This window comes from Xenopus laevis, chromosome 4L (genome assembly GCF_017654675.1).
Source record: "Xenopus laevis strain J_2021 chromosome 4L, Xenopus_laevis_v10.1, whole genome shotgun sequence".
In the NCBI taxonomy this organism is placed as follows: Eukaryota; Metazoa; Chordata; class Amphibia; order Anura; family Pipidae; genus Xenopus; species Xenopus laevis.
Window position 1 is genome coordinate 32091559 of NC_054377.1, and position 26419 is coordinate 32117977.

The window sequence follows — 26419 nt, forward strand, 5'->3', positions numbered from 1 at the left end:
AATCCATTTCTCAAAAGAGCAAACCGATTTTTTTATATTCAATTTTGAAATCTGACATGGGGCTAGACATTTTGTCAATTTACCAGCTGCCCCTGGTCATGTGACTTGTGCCTGCACTTTAGGAGAGAAATGCTTTCTGGCAGGCTGCTGTTTTTCCTTCTCAATGTAACTGAATGTGTCTCAGTGGGACATGGGTTTTTACTATTGAGTGTTTTTTAAGATCTGCCAGGCAGCTGTTATCTTGTGTTAGGGAGCTGCTATCTGGTTACCTTCCCATTGTTCTTTTGTTTGGCTGTTGGGGGGGGAAGGGAGGGGGGTGATATCACTCCAACTTGCAGTACAGCAGTAAAGAGTGATCGAAGTTTATCAGAGCACAAGTCACATGACTTGGGGCAGCTGAGAAATTGACAATATGTCTAGCCCCATGTCAGATTTCAAAATTGAATATAAAAAAAATCTGTTTGCTATTTTGAGAAATGGATTTCAGTGCAGAATTCTGCTGGAGCAGCACTATTAACTGATTCATTTGGAATTTTTTTTTTTCCCATGACAGTATCCCTTTAAGACCCCTCTCTAACTTTCTCACTCTACATTAGATTCCTGATCATGACATGATGTTTCCCCCAGTCAAGTGGACAATATGTCTAGCCCCATGTCAGATTTCAAAATTGAATATAAAAAAAATCTGTTTGCTATTTTGAGAAATGGATTTCAGTGCAGAATTCTGCTGGAGCAGCACTATTAACTGATTCATTTTGAATTATTTTTTTCCCATGACAGTATCCCTTTAAGACCCCTCTCTAACTTTCTCACTCTACATTAGATTCCTGATCATGACATGGTTTCCCCCAGTCAAGTGGCACAAGTGACTGTGAAAAGTCCTGATTTATCAAAGAAAAAACTGTAATAAATTGTAAAAGTAAAAGTTAAATGGGAATTGTCTCAAAAGATTTATATAAAATTACCTATGTGTAATTTTATAAAGAGCTCAAGAATATAAGGGCACTTTCCGTGTGGTAACTGGTCCTTAAAGATTTATTACAGCTAGACAAATGTGTAACATACCCCATAACATGCAGACAGCTAAGATATAACATCAGTTTTCTGTTTTATTTGATTATTGAGTGAGATGTAGTGATAGGCGAATTTATTCGCCAGGCGCGAATTCGCAGCGAATTTGCGCGATTCGCCGCCAGCAAATAAATTCGCAAAACGCCTGCGAAAATTCGCGGAAAAAATCCGCCGGCGTCAAATTTTTTTTTTCGAAAAAACAGACGCCGGCGTCAAAAACAGGCGCCGGCGCCATTTTGCGAATTTTTCGATGAAATTCGCGCATTTTTCGACGAAATTCGCAAATTTTTCGGCGAAGCGAAACGGCGCAAATTCGCCCATCATTAGTGAGATGTAGTGCTTTTGGGGTGTATGGATTTGAAATGTTTTAAACTTTGTATGTCTTTCCAAAATAACAGCAATGAGCCATAAGTTATCTTTCTTACTTTTATTATTTATGCCCTGTGTCCAGGACAGCTTGTACTTTCTTGTTCATAGAAGTATAGGAAGGATAATAAGTTGGTTGGTTGCTTGGTACAGCAGAGTAGAAACTAGGAGAAAAAAAACAATATCAAAACATTAATAATAAATATAACTATAAAAAAATGAAATGATAAAACATATTCTTTTTCTCTGTCTCACCCGTATTAACATGCACAAAACTCAGACCACAATATAATGCTCTTCTCTCAGCAATTGCACCATTTCTTTAGCATAAAAGTTCACAAAGCTGCAATATTTCACTGAAATGCATTGGAGTCTATAGTAAGGTGAAATCACATTGCGGTTAAGCTCTGCAGTAGCATATATATTAGTCTACGTGGTTAGAGTGAATGTATGCATGACCATAAAATATTAGCAAACTGGACAAGCCATATACCGATATATACAGCCATGTTCAAAAGTTTGGACACCCCAATCAAAATACAAATTCTGCAAACAGAATGCATAATTGAAATGTATTTGCTAAATTTTAAAAAGAAGAGAAAAAAATGTGGCATGTGCCCAAGTATGGGCAGCCAGTTCTTGAGTGAATTCTTGAAGAGTTCACTAAAGTAGAATGCTTTCAACAATGTTAAGTCTGGCAGCTATCTCAGTTTCTCATCATGCCTGCATAGGGGCAGGGGTCAGTTTTTTTTAAACCCCCTGAGGGACTCTGCAGAGACCACAGCACATCTTCTGTCACATTTATTACTCATAATTGTATTTATTTCTTGATTGAGTTGCCTCAGGCGCCATATAAGACACTTTTAAAACACTTCACCCAAGATGCTAGAGTCAGGTACCTATCCTTTGATTGGGTCCTCTGCGCCAAAATCACATTTTTATCTTATTAAAAAAACCTAAAAAGAGACAGAAACACTGAGAGTGTTACTGAAACACAAAGTTATTTTTTACAGTATGTGTGTCTCATTGAACGAGGTCTGACTCTGTTACCTATTTAAATGTGAAACCAAATTATGGGAAGGCCATCTCTAAAATTTTTAAAAATTACTTTCTTTTTCTCTGTAGTAATAAAACAGTACCTTGTACTTAATCCAAACTAAGATATAATTAATCCTTACTGGAGGTAAAGCAAGCCTATTGGATTTGTTTAATGTTAAAATGATTTTTAGTAGATTTGAGGTTTGGAGATCCAAATTACAGAAAGATCCATTATCCATAAAACCCCATGCCCAAGTGTTCTAGATAACAGGACTCATACCTATATAAGTATTTGTAAGTTGCTTAGAAATATGTTTTATCATTTAAAAAAACATGTTTTTGAGTGAAAGAGCCCTTTGTCCCATTCCTCAGAAACACTATTGTTCTTCTCAACTATTCTACAATGAACACTTAATTCTTTAGCATCACATTATAGACCCTGCATTTTTTAATGGAAACTAAAACTCAGATCCAACCAAACACCCCCAAAACACACTTATTTGGCATCTAGAATGTAAATAGTTGTATCATTCTCTTAAATACTATTCCCCTTTCATCACTAAGCCCTACCCATGTTTCTTTCGCCTGCTATAATGTACAAAACATCTGTTTTGAACTTTTTATTATAGTTTTTTTCCATTGTTTTAGAAACAGTGCAAAAGAACAAAAATAATTGCCCCTTAGTGCATAGTAGCTGTGAGAGTATGTTAACATTAATATCTAGCTGCTTGCATTTCAATTTTGTGGCTATAATTACACATTATACTTAAAGGGGAACTATCACACAAATGAGCATTATGGGTAAACTATTAAATCATGGACTTTCATAAATTTCTCAAAAAGCAATTAGCCCATGAATAAATTGTACAATAAAATCAGTGCATTAATAATGGATAGATAATAGTTCATATTCCATATTGAGTAAAGATAATATTCTAAACTGTGATTTAAAATGTTGAACTTTTGCCTAATGGAGGCAAAATGTATAACATGGACAGATTATTGGGAAGTTATGTTAGAAAAGTCACTTCATGGAATCCAAGGTGATGAATAACTGTCGCTATATGATTAAATACAGTAACTAATATATAAATGTTTTGTAGCCAGAAAAAAATATGTAAGGTTGATGAACTGGCAAACTACAAGGGGTTGGATGGCTTTTTATCAAGTGAGAAAATACAGGGTTACTGAAATTAACATCAAAGAAAGTTTATCTAGGGACTGGTCTGATTGCCATCTGGGAGTCAGGAAGGAATTTTTACCCTGCCTGAGGCAAATTGAACAGGCTTCAGATGGGGTTTATCATCTGTCCATAGCAGTTAGGCATTTAGATGAAAAAGTTGAACTCAATGAACGCATGTTCAATGAATGCAGAGTAAAACAGATCAATTCAAGATACACAAAAGTTTATTGTGAGCAATGGTTAAGACATACTATAATATAGTATAGAAATTCCTTAATGTTACACAATAAACAGTTCTTAGGGACACTTGACAACGGAGTCTAATAATACTGTGTTTTGTAGCACCCTCAATAATAAATGTTTCTTTCTGTGACATTGTATTCAGAGAAATCCACTTATCAGACTTTGCATAGTCTGTAGGGACTCACAGATGCCATATTTAATTTTATACACTGTGCAAACCATCTGCATCTCTTTAGTAATGTGAATATGTTCTTTTGCCTCTGCTCTATTCCACATCTTCACAGCTCTCACTGTAAAATAACCCTTTCGAATATTTAGATGGAACCTCTTTTCTTCTTATTGCAATGGGTCACTTTGCGTCACCTGGTAAGAAAAGCATTAGAGAGATTATTATATGATCCCCTTATATATTTATACAAAGTTATCATATCACCCATTAAGAGCCTCTTCTCCAGCATGAACAACCCCAACTTGGCCAGTCTTTCCTAATAGCTAAGATTTTCCATACCTTTTACCAGCTTAGTTGCCATTCTCTGTACCCTCTCTAATACAATAATGTCCTGTTTGAGCACTGGAGACCAAAACTGTACGTCATATTCTATATGGGGCCTTACCAGTGCTCTATATAGTGGAAGAATGACCCCTTGCTACTGTGAATAAATGCCTGTTTTAATACAGCTCAAGACCTTATTTGCCCTTGATGCTGCTGATTGGCATTGCTTGCTACAGCCAAGTTTATTATCTACAAGGACTCCAAGGTCCTTTTCCATAATGGATTTGCCTAGTGCAGTCCCATTTAGGATATAAGTGGCTTGCATAGTTTTACATCCCAGGTGCATGACTCATCATTGAATCTCATTTATCACTTAGATGCCCAGATTGCCAGTTGGTCAAGATCCTGTTGCTAGGATGCCACATCCTAGATGGAATTCATTGGGCTGGATAGTTTTGTGTCATCTGCAAACACTGATACATTACTTACAATGAAAGCAGTCATGTGTGGGGCATGGTATCAAACGCTTTGGCAAAATCCAAATAGATCATATCTACTGCCCCCCACTGTCCAGCATCTTACTTACCTCATCATAAAAAGCAATCAAATGTGTCTGACATGATTTATCCTTCATAAAGCCATGCTGTTTGCTGCTCATAATGCCATTCACTAGGACAAAATTTTGAATGTGATCCCTTAACAAGCCTTCAAATAATTTGCCCACCACAGATGTCAAGCTTACTGGCCTATAATTGCCAGGCTGAGATCGTAATCCCTTTTTAAATATTGGAATGACATCAGCTTTTCTCCAATCCATAGGTGCAATACCAGAAGAAAGTGAATCTGAGAAAATCAGAAATAGGGGCTCTTCTAAAAACTGGACTAAGTTCTCTTAGAACCCGGGATGTATGCCATCTGGCCGTGGAGCCTTGTTTACATAAATTTTTATTAAAGCTTTATAAATCATATCCTGAGTCAGCCACTGACTAGATTGAGCAGAACCATCCTCTATTGTATACACTGAAGAAAATAACTGATTTAGCACATTTGCCTTTTCATTATCTGTTACAACCATGCAGAAGGAACACTCTCAACCCACATCTTTTTACTATTAATTTACTTAAAAAACTTTTTGGGGTTCGTTTTAGCCTCAGTCACAATGTGCTCCTTATTTCCTTTCTTTGCCTTCCCGTTTGCTATGTATGTTATACAACATTTATTATAGTGTTTATATTCATTAAATGCAGCTTCTGTCCCAACAGACTTGTAGTTTTTAAATGCAGTTCTCTTTTTCCTATTAACTTCTTTACCTCTCTGAATTTAAGAAGTTAGTAAAGCTAGGCATAAATATATTTGGATAGCATCAGTATACAGATGATAACTAAAGCCAAATAATTATGTGAGGTCTCCCAAAGACAAACTGAAGAAGGAAAAAAACAACAGCTGCTGAAAAGTAAAGGATAGGTTATAAAGGTAAGAACAGGATCAATATTCACCTCAGTTACAGATAACAAGGGAGTGCTCAATGGTAATTTCGAATGTAACTTTAATGTAACTCCCCCCCAACATGGTTCCAGTGTAATTTTGGCTGCAATTGTGGCAAGTACTTCAGCTAATATTTTCAGGAGTCTGGATTGCTCACATCCAGCATTTTGTTTTGGTACAAGTTTTGCTGTTCCTATTAATGCAACCTGCTGTGGGAACCCTGGAGTTTCTGTTGCATTAAGAGTGGCAGTAGCTCCTGGGTTATCGGGCGTCAATAGGTGCAATTGCGTACAGATGAATGTCACATCTATGTGGAAGTGTACGGAGCAGGTTTGCATGCAAATACCTTTGATGAATGTCATCGATAAAAACAACATGTCCATTTCAGCATGGCTGCACTTATGGCTACATTCGTAAATGCGCACGTATGTTAAAGGATTTTGAAGACTAGTGGTAGAAGAGAGATGGGACAATGGTTATTAAAAAACAGGATGGGTCAAGTGTAAGTTTTATAAAAATATGCTTGACACAGGCCTTATGGATTAAAAAGAAAAAAGTCCACAGAGGAAAAGGGAAATCGTAATATTTGGATAGGAACTGGAGAAACTGTTGTTAAGTGAAAAAAGAGGGCCTAATGGGCAGAGATAACAACAGTTGATTGAAACAGAGTCAGTCACAGTATCAAGGCAAGTAACTTCATATTGGTAAGTAGGAAATAATTTATGTCTGTGGAGATGGGCATTTGTTTGTGCATGGAATCTACTTTGTTTTGCAGATGGCAGAATCCAGTGGGGAATGTAAAAGGTTGAGGTATTTTGTTGGTAAGGGAGGTAGGAAGGCATTGAATATGGAAAACATGTTTCATGTATGTATCTTGTTTGTGAATTTATCCAATGTTGGGGAATTGTGCCCCATGTGTTAAAGAGTTGTATAGAGGCCATTAACTTAAATATGCTATATAATCATGTCTACAGTGGTGTAAAGCATGATGTAGGTTTTGATATTATATTACTAGCCATGGGCCTGATCACTATCACAAGTCTATACTATGACAAGTCAAGGCTGGTATCAGTCTACACATTGCTGAAAGGCATTAGCTTTAGTGTTGCAAAATACTGTCTTTGATGAAGGCTGAATTGTGATGGCAAATCTCAGGGCCTTCGATCCTTACAACAAATATTTTTTCAGTATTGTGACCACCAAAGTATTTGAGCATATGTAAATAGCAATGAAAGAGTCAACTCATAATATAACAGCACTTATGATAGGTGAGGCCCCCTGAGTCCATCTCGATCCTTGTATCTCCTTGTATGCCCTTTCTCTACCAAACCACATAATAGAAAAATATGTGACTTCAGTAAGACTTGGTAGGAGCCACATGCTTGGCTTTTATTAATTTAAAAGATACTGCACTGAAGGCAGACTTTTATCCAGATACAAAGTATATCCAAATCCCAGTAGATCTAGAAACTCAGTAGACCAACTGTTTTCTCCCCTTCAGACTGTAAATCTTAAAAGTCCCTAATGTATAGATAAAAATGTCAAGCAGTGTCAAAGTTCATCGTTTAGAGAAAAAATTGTTCTTGTAGAACAACTTGAACCATATATTTTAATACACAATATAAAAACATACACACAACTATGGCCCATACTTGTGATAAAAACAAAATATATGATTTATGTCATATCTTTTTATTTTACTCCTTAGCCCAAACTTGCTCATAATATATGTAGGTTTACTAATAGCTATTAGGGCTTTCACTGTATAGAACAGGGAATAGAAGTCTGTCACACCTACTCCACATAATAATGTTCCCCTTAGTGGCATATATATATATATATATATATATATATATATATATATATATATATATATATATATATATATATATACTTGTCGAATGCCTGGGTGCAATCCTTAAATATGTTCTCCTCAAAGAAGGCACACTCACAGGTCCTCTGCACTCAACCCATTATCAATATATTTAATACAGAGACATTTTGTGCATACTGCTACTGAAAAATGCCTTACCCTTTAAACAAAACAGGTATTGTTTGTGGCCAGTGGCCAGTCCTACACTCAATTTTCATCTGATTCATTAAGAATTCAATTGCTTAATTATACATTATACAAAGGGACTAAGTTTTACCTGCAACTTACTAGCTGCTTTCAAAGTAAAACTCCCAAACTTGGCTGCCCTTTTATTAGACATCAGTGGGATCCCTTGACTATAGCTGGGAAGGGTGGGAGCTACAACAAGGAGCTGGTCACTGCTCCTGTTTAACTATAACAAACAAGGGAAAGTTGTGCTCACCACTCATTTATAAAAACATTAGGCAGGGGTGCAATGAGGCTGTGACCACAAAATACAAGAGGTCCTCTGCACTCAACCCATTATCAATATATTTAAGACAGAGACATTTTGTGCATACTGCTACTAAAAAATGCCTTACCATTTAAACAAAACAGGGATTGTTTGTCCATATATTGCAATATATTTAAGATGGCCAACTACGTCAAAGTCATCCCATATCTGGCCAGTCCTATATGTTCAAGTATCCAAGCTTCCAGAAAGATATTAAAGTTGGCTTGTAAAAATGTATCCACTTATATGCAAAATTATTTTAATATAGGATCCACCATGAAGTGATAGGTAAGCCTGGGGTTTATGTACAGTACCTTTGGGAGCATGCAGGATATTTATGCGGGTTTTTATCCAAAAAAACCTTCATATATGTGGCCTGTTGTGCCAGTAAGACCACCATCTTGTATATCTTTTTTAACTTGAAGTTGGGGTCAAAATCAAGTTTTTATACTGATGTAAATTTCTTACCATATTTATGTTTCTTACTTATGATGTTACACATCTGCAATGTTCCTACCTTTGCTTGCACTCTCTGTTTGCAAAGCTTTTAAAGCATATTAGTAATAGTATTGTATATTTAAATGTATTATGTAATATCATTTGCACCATATAGAAGAATGTCAAATAATCGCAATTAGTTAAAACTTCCCTGCTGCTCTTGGTTGTAAAATGCCTGCACCCTTGTCCATATATAACATTTAACCATGCACAACATTTTTAAACCCCAACAAAAAATAAAGAAAATTACTTGCACTCCCCTTCTAAACACTTTTGAGAGTTACATTGATTTTTATTTTTGTGGTTCTGAGATATTAGCAGTTAAGACTGCCAGGCTTTTACCAGGCTGTCTTCTCAGCATCTATCTTTCAGTCAGTGTAACCAACCCTAAGGTTAATGGACTGCACAGGGAGGGCATAATTAGTTGCTGCTGAGCCAAAAGCTTTGTATTAGCAATCAAAAAATGTCAGAAACCACTAAAATATAAATGTAATATAAGTTTTGAAAGTACTCATTGAGTTTGCACTGATTTTAAATTTGGGTTTAAATTCCCTATACCAATTCTTACAGGGGAACAATATTGAAAATGAAAATTTAATATTAGGTTTAGCACAGTAAAATAAGAAACTTTCTAAATACAAACAATTTAAAATTCTGTACCATTTCTGAAATAATCAAGTTTATCTTCATTATTCCACTCTCAGCATCTGTTTCTCTTCATTCTGTCTTCATGCAGCAGTTGGGGGTCAGATGAATGATCCAATATATCTTATAGGGGGGCTCCTTTTGCCTAGAAGATGTATTAGAGCTCACTCTATTAAATCACCAAACATTCTGTCTTTCTACATGCAGAATTCGTGCAAAAGGCAGTTATTTTGTTAGATTTGATTTGTACTGGAATCAGTTATTTGAGTGAGCGCTAATACATCTGCTAGGAAAGGAAGCCCCCCCCCATAAGATATATTGGATCTATCTTTCAATGAATATCTGACACCCAACTTCGGCATGAAGACAAAATGAAGATGATGAGAGAGGAATAGTGAATATAAACTTGAATTTTTCAGAAACACTGCAGAAATTTTTATTGGTTGTATTTAGAAAGTTTCTTATTTCAGTATAAGGAAGCTTATATAACATTTTCATTTTAGCGATAGCTCCCCTTTAACTCAAAAAGTTCTACTTGCACCCAATCCTTTGTTTAACATTTTAATATGGTAGCAGTCTAGTTTTTTAGAGGATCATTTAATAATGTTTTTTTTAACTTCCTGGGGAGATCATACTCATTTCCCCTGAAGATGATTTTCATCCTTCTGCTTCACTGGTACTTGCATTTCCATTTTACGTCTCAAAAAAAAACAAAAATATCCCCAGCCTATGGAGTGTTCTTGGCATTTGTGCTGCTCTGTAATGCCACTCTGTAAATGGAGAAAGTGTCCCTGCAGCAATCATTTGAATTATTGCAAGTGACGTCTATATGCCCACTGCTCTGTCCAAAGCAGAATTCATAATTTTGGGAAGCTATTTGGTATTGCCTTTATATTTTTTGTTCTATACAGTATATTCTTAAAAAAATCATTCAATATGCATTTCTTTGGCCAGTAATGCTCTTTAAACCAGCAGTTAATTGAAATACCTCATAGCTTCCTTCAGCTGTAAGACGAAGAATCTGCAAAAAAATATATACAGACAAATACAAGAGGTCCTCTGCACTCAAACTGTTATCAATAGGACAGTGAGACATGTTGTACCTTAAGATACTAAAATATCCTCCCCTTAATATAATAATAATAATAAATAAAACAGGGATTGTTTGCCTATATATTGCAATATATTTAAGCTGGCCAACTATTTCAGTCAATAGTTCTACACTAAACTTTCATCTGATTCATTAAAAATGTTACTGCTACATTAAACATTTTACACAAAGACTACATTTTACATGCAGCTTACTTGCTGCTTTCAAGGTTAAAACTCCCAAGTGGTTGCCCTTTTATTGGTCACCAGTGGGATCACCTGACTGTAGTTGGAAAGGGTGGGAGCTACAACACGGAGCTGGCCACTGCTCCTGTAACTATAACAACCAAGCGAAAGTTGTTCTCACCACTCATTTTTAAACCATTAAGTGGCGGAGCAATGAGGCTGTGACCACAAAATTCATATAGACAAATACAAGCCTCTGCATTTCCATTATCAATATATTAAGGACATTGACAAATGTTGTGCCTTGAACTACAAAATGCCCTTTAAACAAAACAGGGATTGTTTGTCCATATATTTTAAGATATTTAAGCTGGCCAACAATTTCAATGTATATATATTTCTATATTTCTATATATCTAGCAAGGAAGTCAGTCTTAGGTTACAAGCATATCCCAGCATAAATCTTCAATTAATTTGGGTAATCGAATATCGAAACATTTTATAGATATGGGCCATAATGCAGACCAAATGAAATTTATTGTATTAGAAGGGATTCCACCACTCAAATATGGAGGGACAGAGAACTACATTTGAAGCAAAGAGAGGTGACGTGGATATGTAAATTTAGGTATAAAAAGGAAAGCTGTACAAAAGAGAAGTAAGAGGACATACGAAAGTGGAAGGAGATTTTTTTTAGGAGTCACTATTATTACAGTGTAATATACTAGTAATAAACTCACATTAAATCAGTTAAATCAGTTATTTTCTTCAGTGTATACAATAGAGGAGTCTGAGTTCCCAGGCTCACTTTATAGCTGCACTAATGGTTCAGCTCAATCTAGTCAGTGCCTGACTCAGGATATGATTGATAAAGCTTTAATAAAAATTAATGTAAACAACCCTCCAGGGCCAGATGGCATACACCCCATGGTTCTAAGAGAGCTTAGTTCAGTTTTAGACCAGCCCCTATTTCTGATTTTCTCAGATTCACTTTCATCTGGTATAGAGCCTATGAATTGGAGAAAAGCTGATGTTATTCCAATATTTAAAAATGGATTACGATCTCAGCCTGGCAATTATAGGCCAGTAAGCTTGACATCTGTGGTGGGCAAATTATTTGAAGGCTTGTTAAGGGATCGCATTCAAAATTTTGTCCTAGTGAATGGCATTATGAGCAGCAAACAGCATGGCTTTATGAAGGATAGGTCATGTCAGACAAATGTGATTGCTTTTTATGATGAGGTAAGTAAGATGCTTGACAGTGGGGGGGCAGTAGATGTGATCTATTTGGATTTTGCCAAAGTGTTTGATACTGTGCCCCACAAACGACTGCTTTCTAAATTAAGGTCTGTTGGGCTTAATGAAGTCGTTTGCACATGGATAGGAAACTGGCTACAGTATCGGTTACAGAGGGTGGTTGTTAATGGTACATTCTCTATTTGGAGTAAGGTTGTTAGTGGGATCCCCCAGGGCTCGGTATTAGGTCCACTTTTATTTAACTTGTTCATTAATGAGGGTGGGTGTTGTAAGTAATGTATCAGTGTTTGTAGATGACACAAAACTATCCAGCCCAATGAATTCCATCCAGAATGTGGCATGCTTGCAACATGACCTTGACAAACTGGCAATCTGGGCAGCTAAGTGGCAAATGAGATTCAGTGTTGATAAATGTAAGGTCATGCACCTGGGATGTAAAAATATCCAAGCCACTTATACCCTTAATGGTACTGCACTAGGCAAATCCATTATGGAAAAGGACCTTGGAGTCCTTGTAGATGATAAACTTGGCAAGCAATGCCAGTCAGCAGCATCAAGGGCAAATAAGGTATTGAGCTGTATTAAAAGGGGCATAGTGTCACGAGAGGAGGGGGTCATTCTTCCAATGTATAGAGCACTTGTAAGGCCCCATATAGAATATGCCGTACAGTTTTGGTCTCCATCACTCAAACAGGACATTATTGTATTAGAGAGGGTACAGAGAAGGGCAACTAAGCTGGTGAAAGGTATGGAAAATCTTAGCTATGAGGAAAGACTGGCCAAATTGGGGATGCTCATGCTGGAGAAGAGGTGCTTAAGGGGTGATATGATAACTATGCATAAATATATAAGGGAATCATATAATAAACTCTCTAATGCTTTATTTACCAGTAGGTCTTTCCAGTTGACACAAGGTCACCCATTCCGATTAGAAGAAAAAAGAGAAAAAAGAAAAAAGAGCTGTGAAGATGTGGAATTCTCTCCCTGAATCAGTTGTACAGGCTGATACATTAGATAGCTTTAAGAAGGGCTTGGATGCCTTTTTGCAAGTGAGGGAATACAGGGTTATGGGAGATAGCTCATAGTACAAGTTGATCCAGGGACTAGTCCGATTGCCATTTTGGAGTCAGGAAGGAATTTTTTCCCCCTCTGAGGCAAAATGGTGAGGCTTCAGATGGGGTTTTTGCCTTCCTCTGGATCAACTGGCAGTTAGGCAGATTTAAAAAAAAAAAAAAAAAGGTTGAACTTGATGGACGTGTGTCTTTTTTCAACCTTACTTACTTACTATGTATTCTTTTACACCCCTCCACGTGCATGCAATTCAGCAGGAAAAGTTGTGCACAGGGAATCCTGGAACCCTGTGTGTGCTGGGCCTTAAACCTCAGTAATAGCCAGTAAAGCATAGGCTTTATTTATAGCATTGTTTTAGTTGCATTTTCAGCTTACGAAGGGGGTTAAATATCCATCCTGGTTCATCTCTGTGTTCTATACTTTGCAGAAGATCAATCAAAGAACATACAGTACAGCTGAGGGAATGTAATACCAGAGAAAATTCTTGGTCAGCCTATGAAATGTACACTCTTGTTTCCACTGGTGGATGAGTCACTAAATACATTTGTTATGGTTGCAAAACTTGTACTCAATAAAAATGAATATATCCTCCAAAGAGGCGTTTGCACAAAGGAACAGTGTTCGAATAGATCATATTTTTCTAGTTAAAAAATGTTGTTTTTACAGCTAACATGGTTGGTCCCCTAGTGTGCAGTTTTATAGTATGATGTGCTAGCGACAAGCACCATGCAATTCTTTATCATGTTACATAGAAATAGGTCATAGGCAACAGATATGGACAGGGTGTTGCGATGTGTCTAATTTTGTATCTCCCCCTTACTTTGTCCTTCCATAATTTCCCTCTTCCTATCCAAAATGTTAATTTTAGCCATGCCTTTTCTTTCTACTGATAAACCTATTTTTTGATTCTGTATTTAGCTAAGTATAAAATTAAATATAGTGATTTTACTATCTTGAATTAACCATACTTTTTTTTTCATTTGTTTTGATCACTGTGCATAATTTTATATCAACTCTTCTTTTAATGTTACAAATGCATAATTTTGTCTGCACGTGAAATATCCTCATAACTATTATCTGTGCAGTATGATAAAAAGAATTACATAATTGTGCTTACAGCTATTACACAGAGTGGTATGAAATATTTAAGGCTTCTTACAATTGTAGTTGTTATATTATGTGACTTATTACAGCATATTACATGTAATAAAATATACATTACATTTTCCTATTATGCCTGTAGCTACTATAAAACAAAGACAGTTTGAAGAGTTCATTTGCTGTGGTTATGTTATGCTATGTCTACCATATCTATTAATGGAATTTCAACTTAAGTAAAACTAGGATATGTGAAATCATGCTGTTGTAATTCATGTGCGTGTGTGTGTGTTTGTGCACAAAGCTTCTACATATTCATAAGAAGAATGAATATGTAGCTAGTGTAAAGTTGGATACACCTTTGAGTTTAAATATAAAATGGAGTTTTTGAGTACATATTGAAATGGGAATGTTTACCCTCAGACAAGTCGCATAAAATCAAAAGCCCCTGACAGCAGCAGAGAGCAGTGATTTTTTTAGTCTCTTAAAGAGGGAGTCGCCAACCTTCTGCACATGTCCCTTTTTATGAAAAAAACTGCAAATGGAAAAGAACTATTCATCATCTTCATTTGATTTCAATGATTTTATCTGAAGGCAAATATTCCATTTAAATAAAATTTTCAATTTGGTATATAAACATATGAATAAAAGCTGCCACATATTTGGTTTAGTTCAGGTAAGTTTCCAATGAGTCATCAATGTATGCTGCTTGTGTCTTCTGTTGCTAATGCATCAGTGGAAAAAAACTTTACTCATTAATGCAAATTTGCTAAAAAAGGAATCTGTACATGCAATGGGCGACTTATTGTAAATCAGCAGACTAATTGATTCTAATATGGGAAGACACCACAAAAATGCTTTGTAAAATTCCAATTAAAAAAATTCCAATTAATTCAGTGTATCTAATACAGTAGGTTAAAAAATAGAACCTGTTACTTGGTGTTTCTATGTGTATATAAGCATTTACCAACCCTCTGCAATGTTCTTAACCTATGAGAGAAAGGCACCAGTTTTGATGTAACTACTGCATATTTTAGCACCACGAACAAAAAAAGAATTCTAAAAATGAAAATAAGACATCACTAGTACAGTATCTCTACAGGTACAGGATATACTGATGCATAATACAGCATTATTATTCATTAATAGTACAAAGGAATACAAATACAACCTAGAATGAACAGCTACATATCATCTGACAAATGTTCAAAGAACATTATAATTAGAAAATACTGCAGTCCACAGAATACAGTGCTAATTAAAACCCATAAGGAAATGAACATCAAGATGCTCATTTACAAAAGAGACACACTAAAAAATCTGTATCCTCTTTGTTGTCTGTGGGCCATTTATTGAACCTGCTCCTATCATTAGTGCATGACACATTGGTTTAGAGGTCAGTAGGTGGAAAATTCCAGCTAATTAGAGTCACAGATCTGGAGTGGCTCACTAAGAATAAGGTGCAGACCAATTTATCAAGACAATACATCATGGAATAACCAATATGTAGACCCCAATGCTGGAGAAATTTGTAGAAAATTCTAAGGAATTTATTCAAATTGATCTACAGTATCTAGTCCAATGCAATAGGATTGAAATATTCACAAAATTATCAAAAGCTATATATTTAACATTATCAGAGCCTTCCCTAAAATCAATAGTAATACTGATCAACGCTGACCAAGATTTACGTGTGGACTCTCTGTTTGAAATGATTAAAGAGATACTGACACCAGAAATTTTAACTTTTTTTTTTTACATCTACCATAAAATTGACTTGCTTCTTATAGTTTTCCATAAAGTATTTGCCCAATGCTTTTACATTACGTATCTGATTCCCTGTGATGGGGCTGCCGTATTTGTGCAGCAGGAGTCCATTAGCAGTAGGCAGGCTTAGATGGGACAGTCAGGTTGGCAATACAGTCAGGTTTAGGAACTTCAACTAACAATTACTTACAAAAACAAACCTCTCAGCATGACCTATAAGTAACTTTTAATGCACATTCATATTTTAAAAAATATATTTTTTTAGTGTCAGTATCACTTTAATTTGATCCAGGGACTAGTCCGATTGCTATTTTGGAGACAGGAAGGATTTTTCCCTCATCTGAGGAAAATCTGAGAGGTTTTTTTTGCCTTCTTCTGCATCATTTAGCAGTAAGGCAGGTTAAAATAGAGTTAAATGGTTGAATTTAATGGGTATGTGTCTTTTTTCAACCTAACTTACTATGTAACTATATTTTAAAAAATTCTAAAAAAATGTAACAAAAAATGAATTAACAAATCATTAAAGATTAATGGTTGAACCATATAAATGTTTTGTGAATATGGCCTTATGTCTGAGCTTCATGCCATCGGCATCCCTAGTCAGAGGGCAAGTAAGCAGCTTGAAAGAAAACAATGGCACTCCTTTGGACAATGGCCAAAAAAGTGCAAATGAAAAAATATTTATAGTTAATTGCTAAATAACACACTAATAAACTGCTGTTTGTGAATTGCTAAATAACACACTAATAAACTGTTGTTTGTGAAATAATTTACTGCAGCTTTCATAGTTTTTTTTAATTTTATCTTACAGCTAGCTCTCAATATAATCAATGCTTTATTATGAATTAAAGTATATTCTCAAATGTATTTATGATGTTGAAAAATGTAACCATATACATGGTAGTAGCCTTATCAAATATGTTTTAAATTGACATATATTTTTCTAAATTTTCCGTTCAAATAACAAATATATGTTTACAAATGTTCCTTGTTATTCTGGAAGCTTCTCATTTAAAAGTATACTACAGGCACATAATACAGGAAATGTTATACATGGCGGAACTGCCACAGACCTTCTAATGTTATAATCAGAATATATACTGTGTATAGGATTTTTAGGAACCCTGATTTCTGCTATGGTACTGTGGAAAAACACTTGCGATTTTCCTTTTAACTGTAGCTGTTACACTTTTTCATACAACAATCGGCTTTCTTTGCCTTACGTTGTATAGTTTCTCTGTGTGTTTCCATCCTATATATATATTAATATATATTAAGAAAAAGCATTTGGCTCTTTCATCTATTTTCTCCTCAACCTGACCTTAGTTCTAACCTTCCTCTCTCTTTCTGTTTTCTCTTTCTCTCTTTCCTGTCCTCTACTTTCTATTTGTAATATTCTCTCTTTACCAAATGCTTTTTCTTTTTTCAATGAAACCAAAATGAAATGAAAAGCCATAACTCTCTCTTTTGTTTCTGTTTTTGGCATCTCCCCCTACCCTTTTTCCGATACCTATTTCTTTCTACCCTATTACCTTACCCTTTCCCCCTTAAAACTTTCTATCAATAGGGGAGAGATGCCTGTCACAAATTAAAAAATACCCCCTTCCCTGTACCCTAATTTTTAAATTGTGGCATTTAAAATCCTCAGAAAACGTCTTTTTTATATTTTCTTTTAGTTTGCTTTTTGTGACGTTTCTCTAAACTTGTCGTTTATTCGTTCTTTTCTTTCTTTCCTCCTTTACTCCCCATCCCCACGTTGTTCTGATTTTACCCCTTCCCCCAAATCTGAAGTTCCAGCACATCTGACGTTAAGCAACCAAGGTATGGATTCAATCCAGTTTTTTCTTTAATTCTCTCCCTATACCTTCTTTTCTTTTTTTTCAAGCCCTTCATAATGTCTCTCTCCTTTTCAAGCTTTTCAGCACTCCATTTCTTTTTCAGCACTCTCTTTCTCCATGTGTGTCTCATGCATCACTGGTTTCAGTCATTTCCTGAATCTGTGTTTGTTCATAGGCAGAAAGAGACAGACAGGTTGTGATTGTATTGTTTTTGGAAAAATTCTTTCTCACGTTTTCTCTTTTCTCTTTCTATTTTTTTAAATATATTTCTTAAAGTTTTTTGTTCTTTCTTGTCTTTTTCAGCTTTCCTTGAATTCTCTTAGTACTTACATTTCAAATATTGTGTAATTTCACTGACTATTACATTAGTTCATTCTCACTTTTATCTTTCTGCAATTATTTCTCAAGGTTTAAGCCAGCCTACCACTTTTTGAATTTCCCATTGTTAGCTGTAGTCTAAAAATTATTCAAATACAGGTATAGGATTATTATATGGATCTCTTAATGACTTTCCCATAGTGTCCTATTTAAAAAATTAGCTTTTTCTCTTAAATAAGATAGAACCATGCTATATGAGCTACCATAAATCTGTGGTGATGACAAAACAATCCAATTGGTTTTTTAATGTTTATTTTGTTTTAGCGTTAAGGCATGTTGTTCCTTTATATGGCAAACAGAAAAAAGTAATCCCCCAAAACTGGAGCTAGGCCAAGGTCAGAGTTTATAAATGTATAAAAATATCCTTTATTAATGCCATCTATCAGAATCAATGGGACTCATTTATAAACTTGCACCTGGGCAGTAACCCATAGCAATCAAACAGCGATTAGCTTTTTTTCAGCCAGCTGCAAGTTGAACAGTCAAATAAAACAACTGATTGGTTGCCATGGGTAACTGCCCAGGTGTAAATTTGCCCAGTGTTTATAAATGGCCCCCCAATATATGGAAAAAACATGTACACTGTACAGGACTTGCTAAAAGACAGAGCACAGAGGGTCAAGCATGGGATCCAGATCCCATAAAGATAGTCACACACAATGTGAAAAAGATAGTATTGGTATATATGACTCTAACACTAGGGTCAATTGTAATCACAATAACTGTCTTAAATCAATAACTTAATAAGTACCCGGATACATAAAGCAATGGTCATACTAGCATTAAAACAAACGGTAAATAGCTTGTTATTAAAACAGAAGTGCAATCATTGCATTTACAATTAAACCAATAACAAAAACATGTAGATAAATGCAAATAAACAATAAAAAATGTACATTTATTAACCTTGGCTTTGGTGTAGCTCCAATTTTGGGGATTCCCTCTTTTTACCACAATTTCTTTCCCTCCCTATTATAGGCTTATAATGTTCAATCTTTTGTGTGCATCCCAGGGGTCAGGTTATCTTTTTTTCTTTTGTGTTCCTCTTTATGGCAAGACCGCTTACCTGCAAATCAACATGTCCCAAGCATTCTGATCCCATAGCAATATATTAAATCATTTGGTTTCATATGTGGATAAACAGAAATATAAGACTATACTATAAGAACAATACATTGTTTTTCAAAAATGCTCACATATTTTGGTGCATATAAATGTTATGTTTAAACTTAAACAAAACCCCTATAAGGCTAATATCAAATGTAACATTTCCTCCACAGGCAGAAATACCCCGGTGGAGCAAAAGGCAATAAAACCTGGTCAGCCCCATATACTGTGAGCAGTGGCAGGAACTTCATGTGACAAAAAATTCTGATTGTGCATTTTTGGGCCCAAATATGCCCTATTTGAACAGTTATATACAGTTTCTGTCAATGCTCATAGAACCCAGGGTTGAGAAAACACAACATGTTCCATTAACACAATGGTGTAGGCTGTAAATATTCTGTCTACTTTTAACAACAAAGGGCTGCTCTAATAAGTTGCCTGATCATTGTACAATAAAAATAACACAAAGCAGAGCAAGACTGCCAGTTTCAATATATACAAATTGACATTACATGGAACATTAGTTAGTTAGATATCTAGTTAGTTAGTTAAAGGTATAGTATAGCAGTATTGCAGCTACATCACCATTACAAATTAGTTATCTAAACTATACAAAGCCAAAACAAACATTGAGTTTGACCTTATGAAACTTTGATGAAATGAAAAAAGATACAAGTGGGAGATTATAATAATATAATAATATGAATAATAAAACACCTTTTTGACTAAGATGCAAAGGCTGAATACATAATGTTTTGGTAGTAAACAAGGCACAATAATTCCAAAAGCAGGGTTAAAAATGCTGGCTACAGAGATCATCTTTAGACAGGAAGTCTAGTATTTGCCATATGAATAGTTTTCTTATTCTTAATCTGTAGACATGGTAAATAATATAATATATAAAATGAATATTATAATGTTTTATACAAGGATGATAGGGTTGAAGTAGGACCAATTAAATTCAACACTTAATTAAATCTTATTTAGCCTCTGTTTTTCCAATCTTTCTTCACTTGAAAACAGAAAATACACTTGTACATGTTTAGTATTAAAGGTACTATATCCAAGATATCATAACTCTTCAACATTCTTTAATATGAACAAACCCCACTTTCCAATCACCATGGAACTATAAGATCTTTAGTCAGCTTATCAATTTTATTACTCTTCTATGAACTCTAGTTCCGTAATTAAGTTTTGGTAAAGCAGAAACTTAAACAATGCACAAGACAGTTGAGATAGAACTACTGTCAAGTGCTTCATAAGAGGTAGAATTATATTATTCTTCCCATTAGTTTGTACTTTTACCAATACAGGAAAATTGTTGGTGTCATTAGCAACTGTAGTCTGGAATTACTTGCTTCCTTTTAGTATATTAATGTTCTATTATCTACAATATTTGGTCAATTTTAATCTGATGAATCTTACTGTAAGGAGAAGAATACTAGAGGCAGACCACCAGATAAGCCTACAGAATTCCACTGCTATCTTCCAGGACAGGTGGAGTACATGTATTTAATACAAATTAATTACAATCCCCTGTGGAACAAGTCAAAACAGTGCTTTTGCGAATTATGCTCTGAACCTTACCCCATGCTCAAAAGCATTGTTCACCAGAACATTTGTATAGCTTGTTGTATAAGGGATTATTACTAGTACTCTTCAAAAAATAATAAATCAATTTTACATGCATCTATATTATAGACTGCTTTCATGAAATAACTATATAATCAAGAAGCCATCAGTCGCCAACAATATTTTTTTACAGACACCATTATATGGCCATATAATAAATGAATAATATTAAGGTTTATTCAGGCCAATTATGATACCTTTGCACCTATAAAGGTGATTGGGTATTATACAATGGGATAATAAAAATGCTATGTTACTAAAATGTCTTCAATGGCCTATAAATGCACATCTTTTGTTGGCAGTGCTGTATGAATTTTAATCATCATTTGCAAGTAATGTTCATAGAGAAAATAATAGCCAATCTTCATTTAATCCCTTCACTGCACACCTGGGCATTAGAGGTCAGATTGGGAAAAAAATTAGGAATTGCCTAAACATTTCTAGTAAATCATTTATTTCTCTAAACTAAACTCTGAAGAGACTTTGTATATGAGAATGTAGTACTGGCCTGAAAGCGACAATACGAACATTGCTAGGCCTGAGCTAGGTAATCTAATGGAAACAAATTAATTAGTTCCATTTGTAATATATATATTTTATAAATAAAATAAAAAAAGATTTAGTTCTTCCACCCCAAAAAAATCACACTACATTGAATTATGCCCTTAAAAATAATGCAGGTATGGGCCCTGTTCTGCAGAATGCGTAGGAGTGGACCTGGATACCGGATCTTTCCATAATTTGGATCTGCATACCTTAAGTCTACTAAAAAATAATGTAAACATTAAATAAAACCAATAGGTTGCTTTTGCTTCCAATAAGGATTAATTATATCTTAGTTTGGATCAAGTACAAGGTACTGTTTTATTATTACAGAGAAAAAGGAAACAATTAAAAAAATTTTGGATAACATGGAGTTTATGGGAGATGACCTTTCTTTAATTCTAGTTTTCTGGATAACTAGTTTCCGGATAATGGATCCCATACCTGTATATCAGCTGATAAAATAATACAACTATAATGATAATAATAGCAAAATTGTGTTTTGATCATTTCTTATTTCCCTTCTGCAGCTTTTTGCTTCTCCTTTTTTTGATTTATGTGCTCTGTTTCTCCATCCTTTTTTGTGTCCCTCTTGTACTGTTTGTATCTGTATGAGTGCATGACCTGAGGTGTGTAATAGGAGATTATTTTTTACATTTTCATATACCCATCTGTCACTGGTTTCATCACCATGTGCTGTGATCTGTATGAACTGCCAAATCTGAATTCCAAGGAATATTACGCTTACTCTAAAAGTCACATATCTATAGACACATAAACCTGCACACTCATCCCACAGCATACAGAATACGTTTGTGAGTAGATGTATGTTTCATGTTTTTTTTCTCAACTGTCCTTTATTACTATATATTATTGTGTCACAGTACCTGCTTTTGATGAGCAGCATGATTGATTATGACCTGTATTTTTGAATTTTACTATGTGAAATCCAATTTTCTGGTTGTGTTTCCTATTTTTGCTTATGCATGTTCTAAAGTGACTTCACCTTTGTGTATTGCTGTGTTGGTTATTATTGTAAATAACTGATTAGGTTTAGAATAAAGCGGGTAGCCTTTAATTTGTTTAGATATGTTTATCTACCTATGTATTATATTTCCTTTTGTCACTTTAGACCATAGAAATAGAATATATTTCATGATTTTATTATTTTTTTAGCCCTATCCGTGTTTTTGATACATAAGCATATGTAATTCTGTAATAGTATTTTGGCTACTGTTCAAATGTGCCATAATTTATAAGCTATTTGCAGCTTCAAAAACAGCAAAATCTCATTTGATCTTGCAAGTTTTGAAGCCTTTACATGTATTATTTTCTATTGTGACAGCATGGCCTTTGTTCACTTGCTTGTTAGGGTAATTCATTCTGTAAATGGTTTATAATTGCTCCCCTAAAGCTGAAAGTTATCACCTAGTGTATGACAGGAAGCAGTATGTTTTTTTCTTGTATATGTTGGGCTACTAGGCTAGCGTAAGCAAGTTTAATAGTTTAAATACATTTTCTACAACAAATTTGGTATTTTTCCAAATGTCCTTCATTTAAATGATCTATTTGGTTTTTTTTAGCAACATTGGTATAAATAGTTTTTTCATTTTAAAGATCTCCTGCTCTTAAAGATCATGTCTTTCCCTATCTATAAATATACAGTACCATGGAGGCATGTCATTGGGTCTATGTTTTAATGCCACTATGCGAATAGGTGTTCATCTTCATTGCAGATTACTGCCACCATATTTGGCTTACAATTCGATGCAATGTATTGTGCCACATCAACATAAATTATAGTGATGGACATATAGTATAATTTACACTGAAGTGTACCAGCATTATGTTATGGTTAGGGATGACTTACCATTGTAGCTTGGTTTTGGGAATATTTTTCCATGTTATTATTGCTATGTGCTGTTTATTTTTATTAATCTAAACATGCTTCACTGTATATAAAATTAGGTCTGTTTCACTGTCACTATTTTCACATACATTGTGTTAGATGTGCTCCCAGTTTGTGTTTTCTGTGTGTATATTTTTTGTTGCTATATCATACACTTCTTGCTTTTTTAATATATTGTCTGAGATGTGTAAGTTATAAGTTACTGTGCATATTATTTTTGTGGGTAAATATGTCCATACAGTACATCAACAGAGAAATAAATGGTGAGTTTTTATGTCACATTTTCATTTTGTCAGCTAGCTAGACAGTCTTTAGGTGATCCAAACAATTTGGAATAATGGAAGAATTTTGTTAATGCCCTATCAACAAGGACAATTATGGAGAAATAGCGACAGGGAAGAAATTTGGGACACAGTTGGCAGCAAATTTTGAACTGAAAAAAATTCAGATACAGTACCAGGCCTTTGGTAATTTTCAAGAAAATTCATGTTCTAAGTGGGAAATAGCTGCACTAAAGCTTTTTTTGGCAACTACAGTTTGCAAGATAACAGGCCAACCCTTTAAATGCTGCAACTGGCAGATACTTTGGGGCCTTAATACTTAAGGGCGGATTTATCATGAATCGAGTTGGCGTTTTTTTCTTGAAGTGCAGAAAACACACGCAAGTATTTTCTGAAACCTCAAATAGTCAGAATTTATTTTAAAAAATTAAAAAATCACCAGAAAAAAAACCACACCAAGTAAAAGCTGGTTGTCTAGAAGACTTCCATGGTAAAATGGCTAATTGGTAAGCTGAAGAAGCATTATAGGCTATAGGCAAACTAAACTCTATGATAACATAATTCATCCTAAAAATAAATAATTAAATCAATATTAGGAATTAAAAGTTGCAGAAAAACTTCATGGTAAAAAGGCTAATTAGTAAGAGGAGAAAGCATTATAGCCTATAGGCAAACTATTGAATTATTTGGCTAAGCCTTAAATAATGATTTTTCTCTTAAAAAATCTAATGAAGTTTTTGAGCAAATATGCAATTCCACATTTGTTCACCTCAAAAGAAACATATAATATGATGGAGACTTTTTTATTCCTTGTGTTTATAGAATTATTTACAGCCTGCAGCTGGCAGGCTTTATGTAGCTATCTGGTAGCTTGGGCATAATTACTCTACAAACCAGTCAGCTGATTGGAAGTCAAATTAAATATCAATATAAAAGTGCCTGAATAGAAATCTAATCAATAAAAATAAGGAATAGTGGTAAAATGAAAGCCTCACAGTCATTTGTTTTCTTTTGTTGTTGTTTCTGGGGTCAGTAACCCCAACAACCAAATAGTATTATCAGTTGCAGGAAAGAAGGCAGAATAATTGAAAAAAATAAAAAACTAAGACCAATTAAAATGTTGCACATAAAATGACCATCTATAGCATATCAAAAAGTATTTAAAGGTGATCTTTTCTATTATAATTTTAAGCTATATTTTGAACTATGTATTATAGTTCTTAGTTATAAGAAGCATACAAAATAAATATGAAATTAATTGTCGTTTCATACGTAGATATATTAGGGCATTAAATCAAGAAAATTAAGATCATGAAAATACATTATAGTTATCAATGTGTATAAATAAATATTATGGATTTAAAGTGAGACATTTAAGAAAACAAAAATATCCAATATCTACTGATATTAACATTTTCATTTTCAGAAGCAAATTATTCTACTAAATAATTGTTCCAACATGGTAGTGGGTCAATTTATAGCAAAGAAATGTAAATCTATTCATTTGATGACCATAATCATTGCAGCACATAACACTCCTACATTTAAATCTATGCTTGACACACTATAATATAATGCATTTTAAATGCATATAGTGACAAAGATTACCGTGACCTCAAATGCATTAAAAGGCTTACTGGCTTACTGACTCTTTGCAACCCTTAGCATAGGCACTGTGACTCCCTCTGGCTCAGTGGTTCCAGCATCATAAGACACTGAGAGGCAGATTTATCAAGGGTCAGATTGAAAATTCAAATTTTCAAATTTTTTTATGGTCAAAACTGTCAAATTCGACTAGGGATTTGTTCAAATTTGAGTTGAGTTTTTAAAAAAATCAAATGTAATTTTCGAGATTTATCATACTTAGATTTATAGATTTATGGCCCTTCATCCGAGTTTAAACAATTTAATTGTATTAATAAATTTCGAATTTATGGGAGTTTTTAATTAATGAATTCGAAATAAATGTGCCTCCCCGTCTCCAAACAAGTTTTACCTCAATAAGCACCATCATTTCATAAAATAGTGGCCTTAAAATGTTATGATAATGCACCCCCAGCATTCCATAATACAGTGCCCCAATGACACTCTGTCTCCAGCATTTTATGACATATTACCTTAACATTTCATGACAGTTTCCCCAGCATTTGAATACACAGTGAACCCAACAAGTAGCAGATCTCTTTAACAGTGTCTTTTTCTCACTCTTTCTCTTATAGCAGAGCTATACATTTTGCTTTCTACAGTGCATGAGTGTGCATCTATCCACACAGTTGCAATGAGCAGAAAGAAGCATGCCCCACCATTCATGCAGTACTAGACCACTAAATAATGTCACAATGAGCCTTGTTTTTGATGCGGTCCAAGTATTTATATTTAGTGACACAATGGCCCAATTATTTAATGGCACAATCAGCACTTGACAAAGTGGCCCCAGCATTCTGGAAGCATTGGGTTGTGTAATATAACAGTGAGCCCAGTATTTCATGATACTGTGGCCCCAGTATTTTTTAATACAGTGTCACTGTCATTACATGGCAAAGAGTCCCAAGCATTTCATGACACAGTGGCCTAGCATTTCAGGACACAGATCCCCATGACTTCATGACATAGTGGCTCTTGGTCTTTCATAATACAGTTGACATGGTGACATCAGCATTTCATGACACAGTGATGCAAGCATTTAATTTTTTAAAATGATGACACCAAATTTTAATAATATATTGGCCCCAGAAATGCATGACACAGCGATCCAGCATTTCATAACAGTGGCTTTGGTATTTTATAAAACAGTGCCCCGAGTTCCCCCAAATATTTTATGACACAGTGACACCTGCATTTTATGGCTCAGAGATGCCAACATTTTAGAATA

At 34.6% G+C, this 26419-nt stretch overlaps 1 protein-coding gene across 13 annotated transcripts in view; it reads left to right on the top strand.

Annotated features, from left to right (window-relative positions):
* Nucleotides 1-26419, top strand: part of LOC108713967 (neurexin-2-beta) — a 404763-nt gene that overhangs the window by 159289 nt on the left and 219055 nt on the right. For 12 of the 13 annotated variants that reach the window (XM_041590057.1, XM_018257736.2, XM_041590065.1 and 9 more), the window contains one exon: nucleotides 17648-17677. The exons of the other annotated variant lie outside the window; for it this stretch is intronic. In XM_041590057.1, coding sequence (XP_041445991.1) covers nucleotides 17648-17677 — 30 coding nt within the window. The remainder of the gene's footprint in view (nucleotides 1-17647; nucleotides 17678-26419) is intronic. 13 annotated transcript variants of the gene reach the window in all.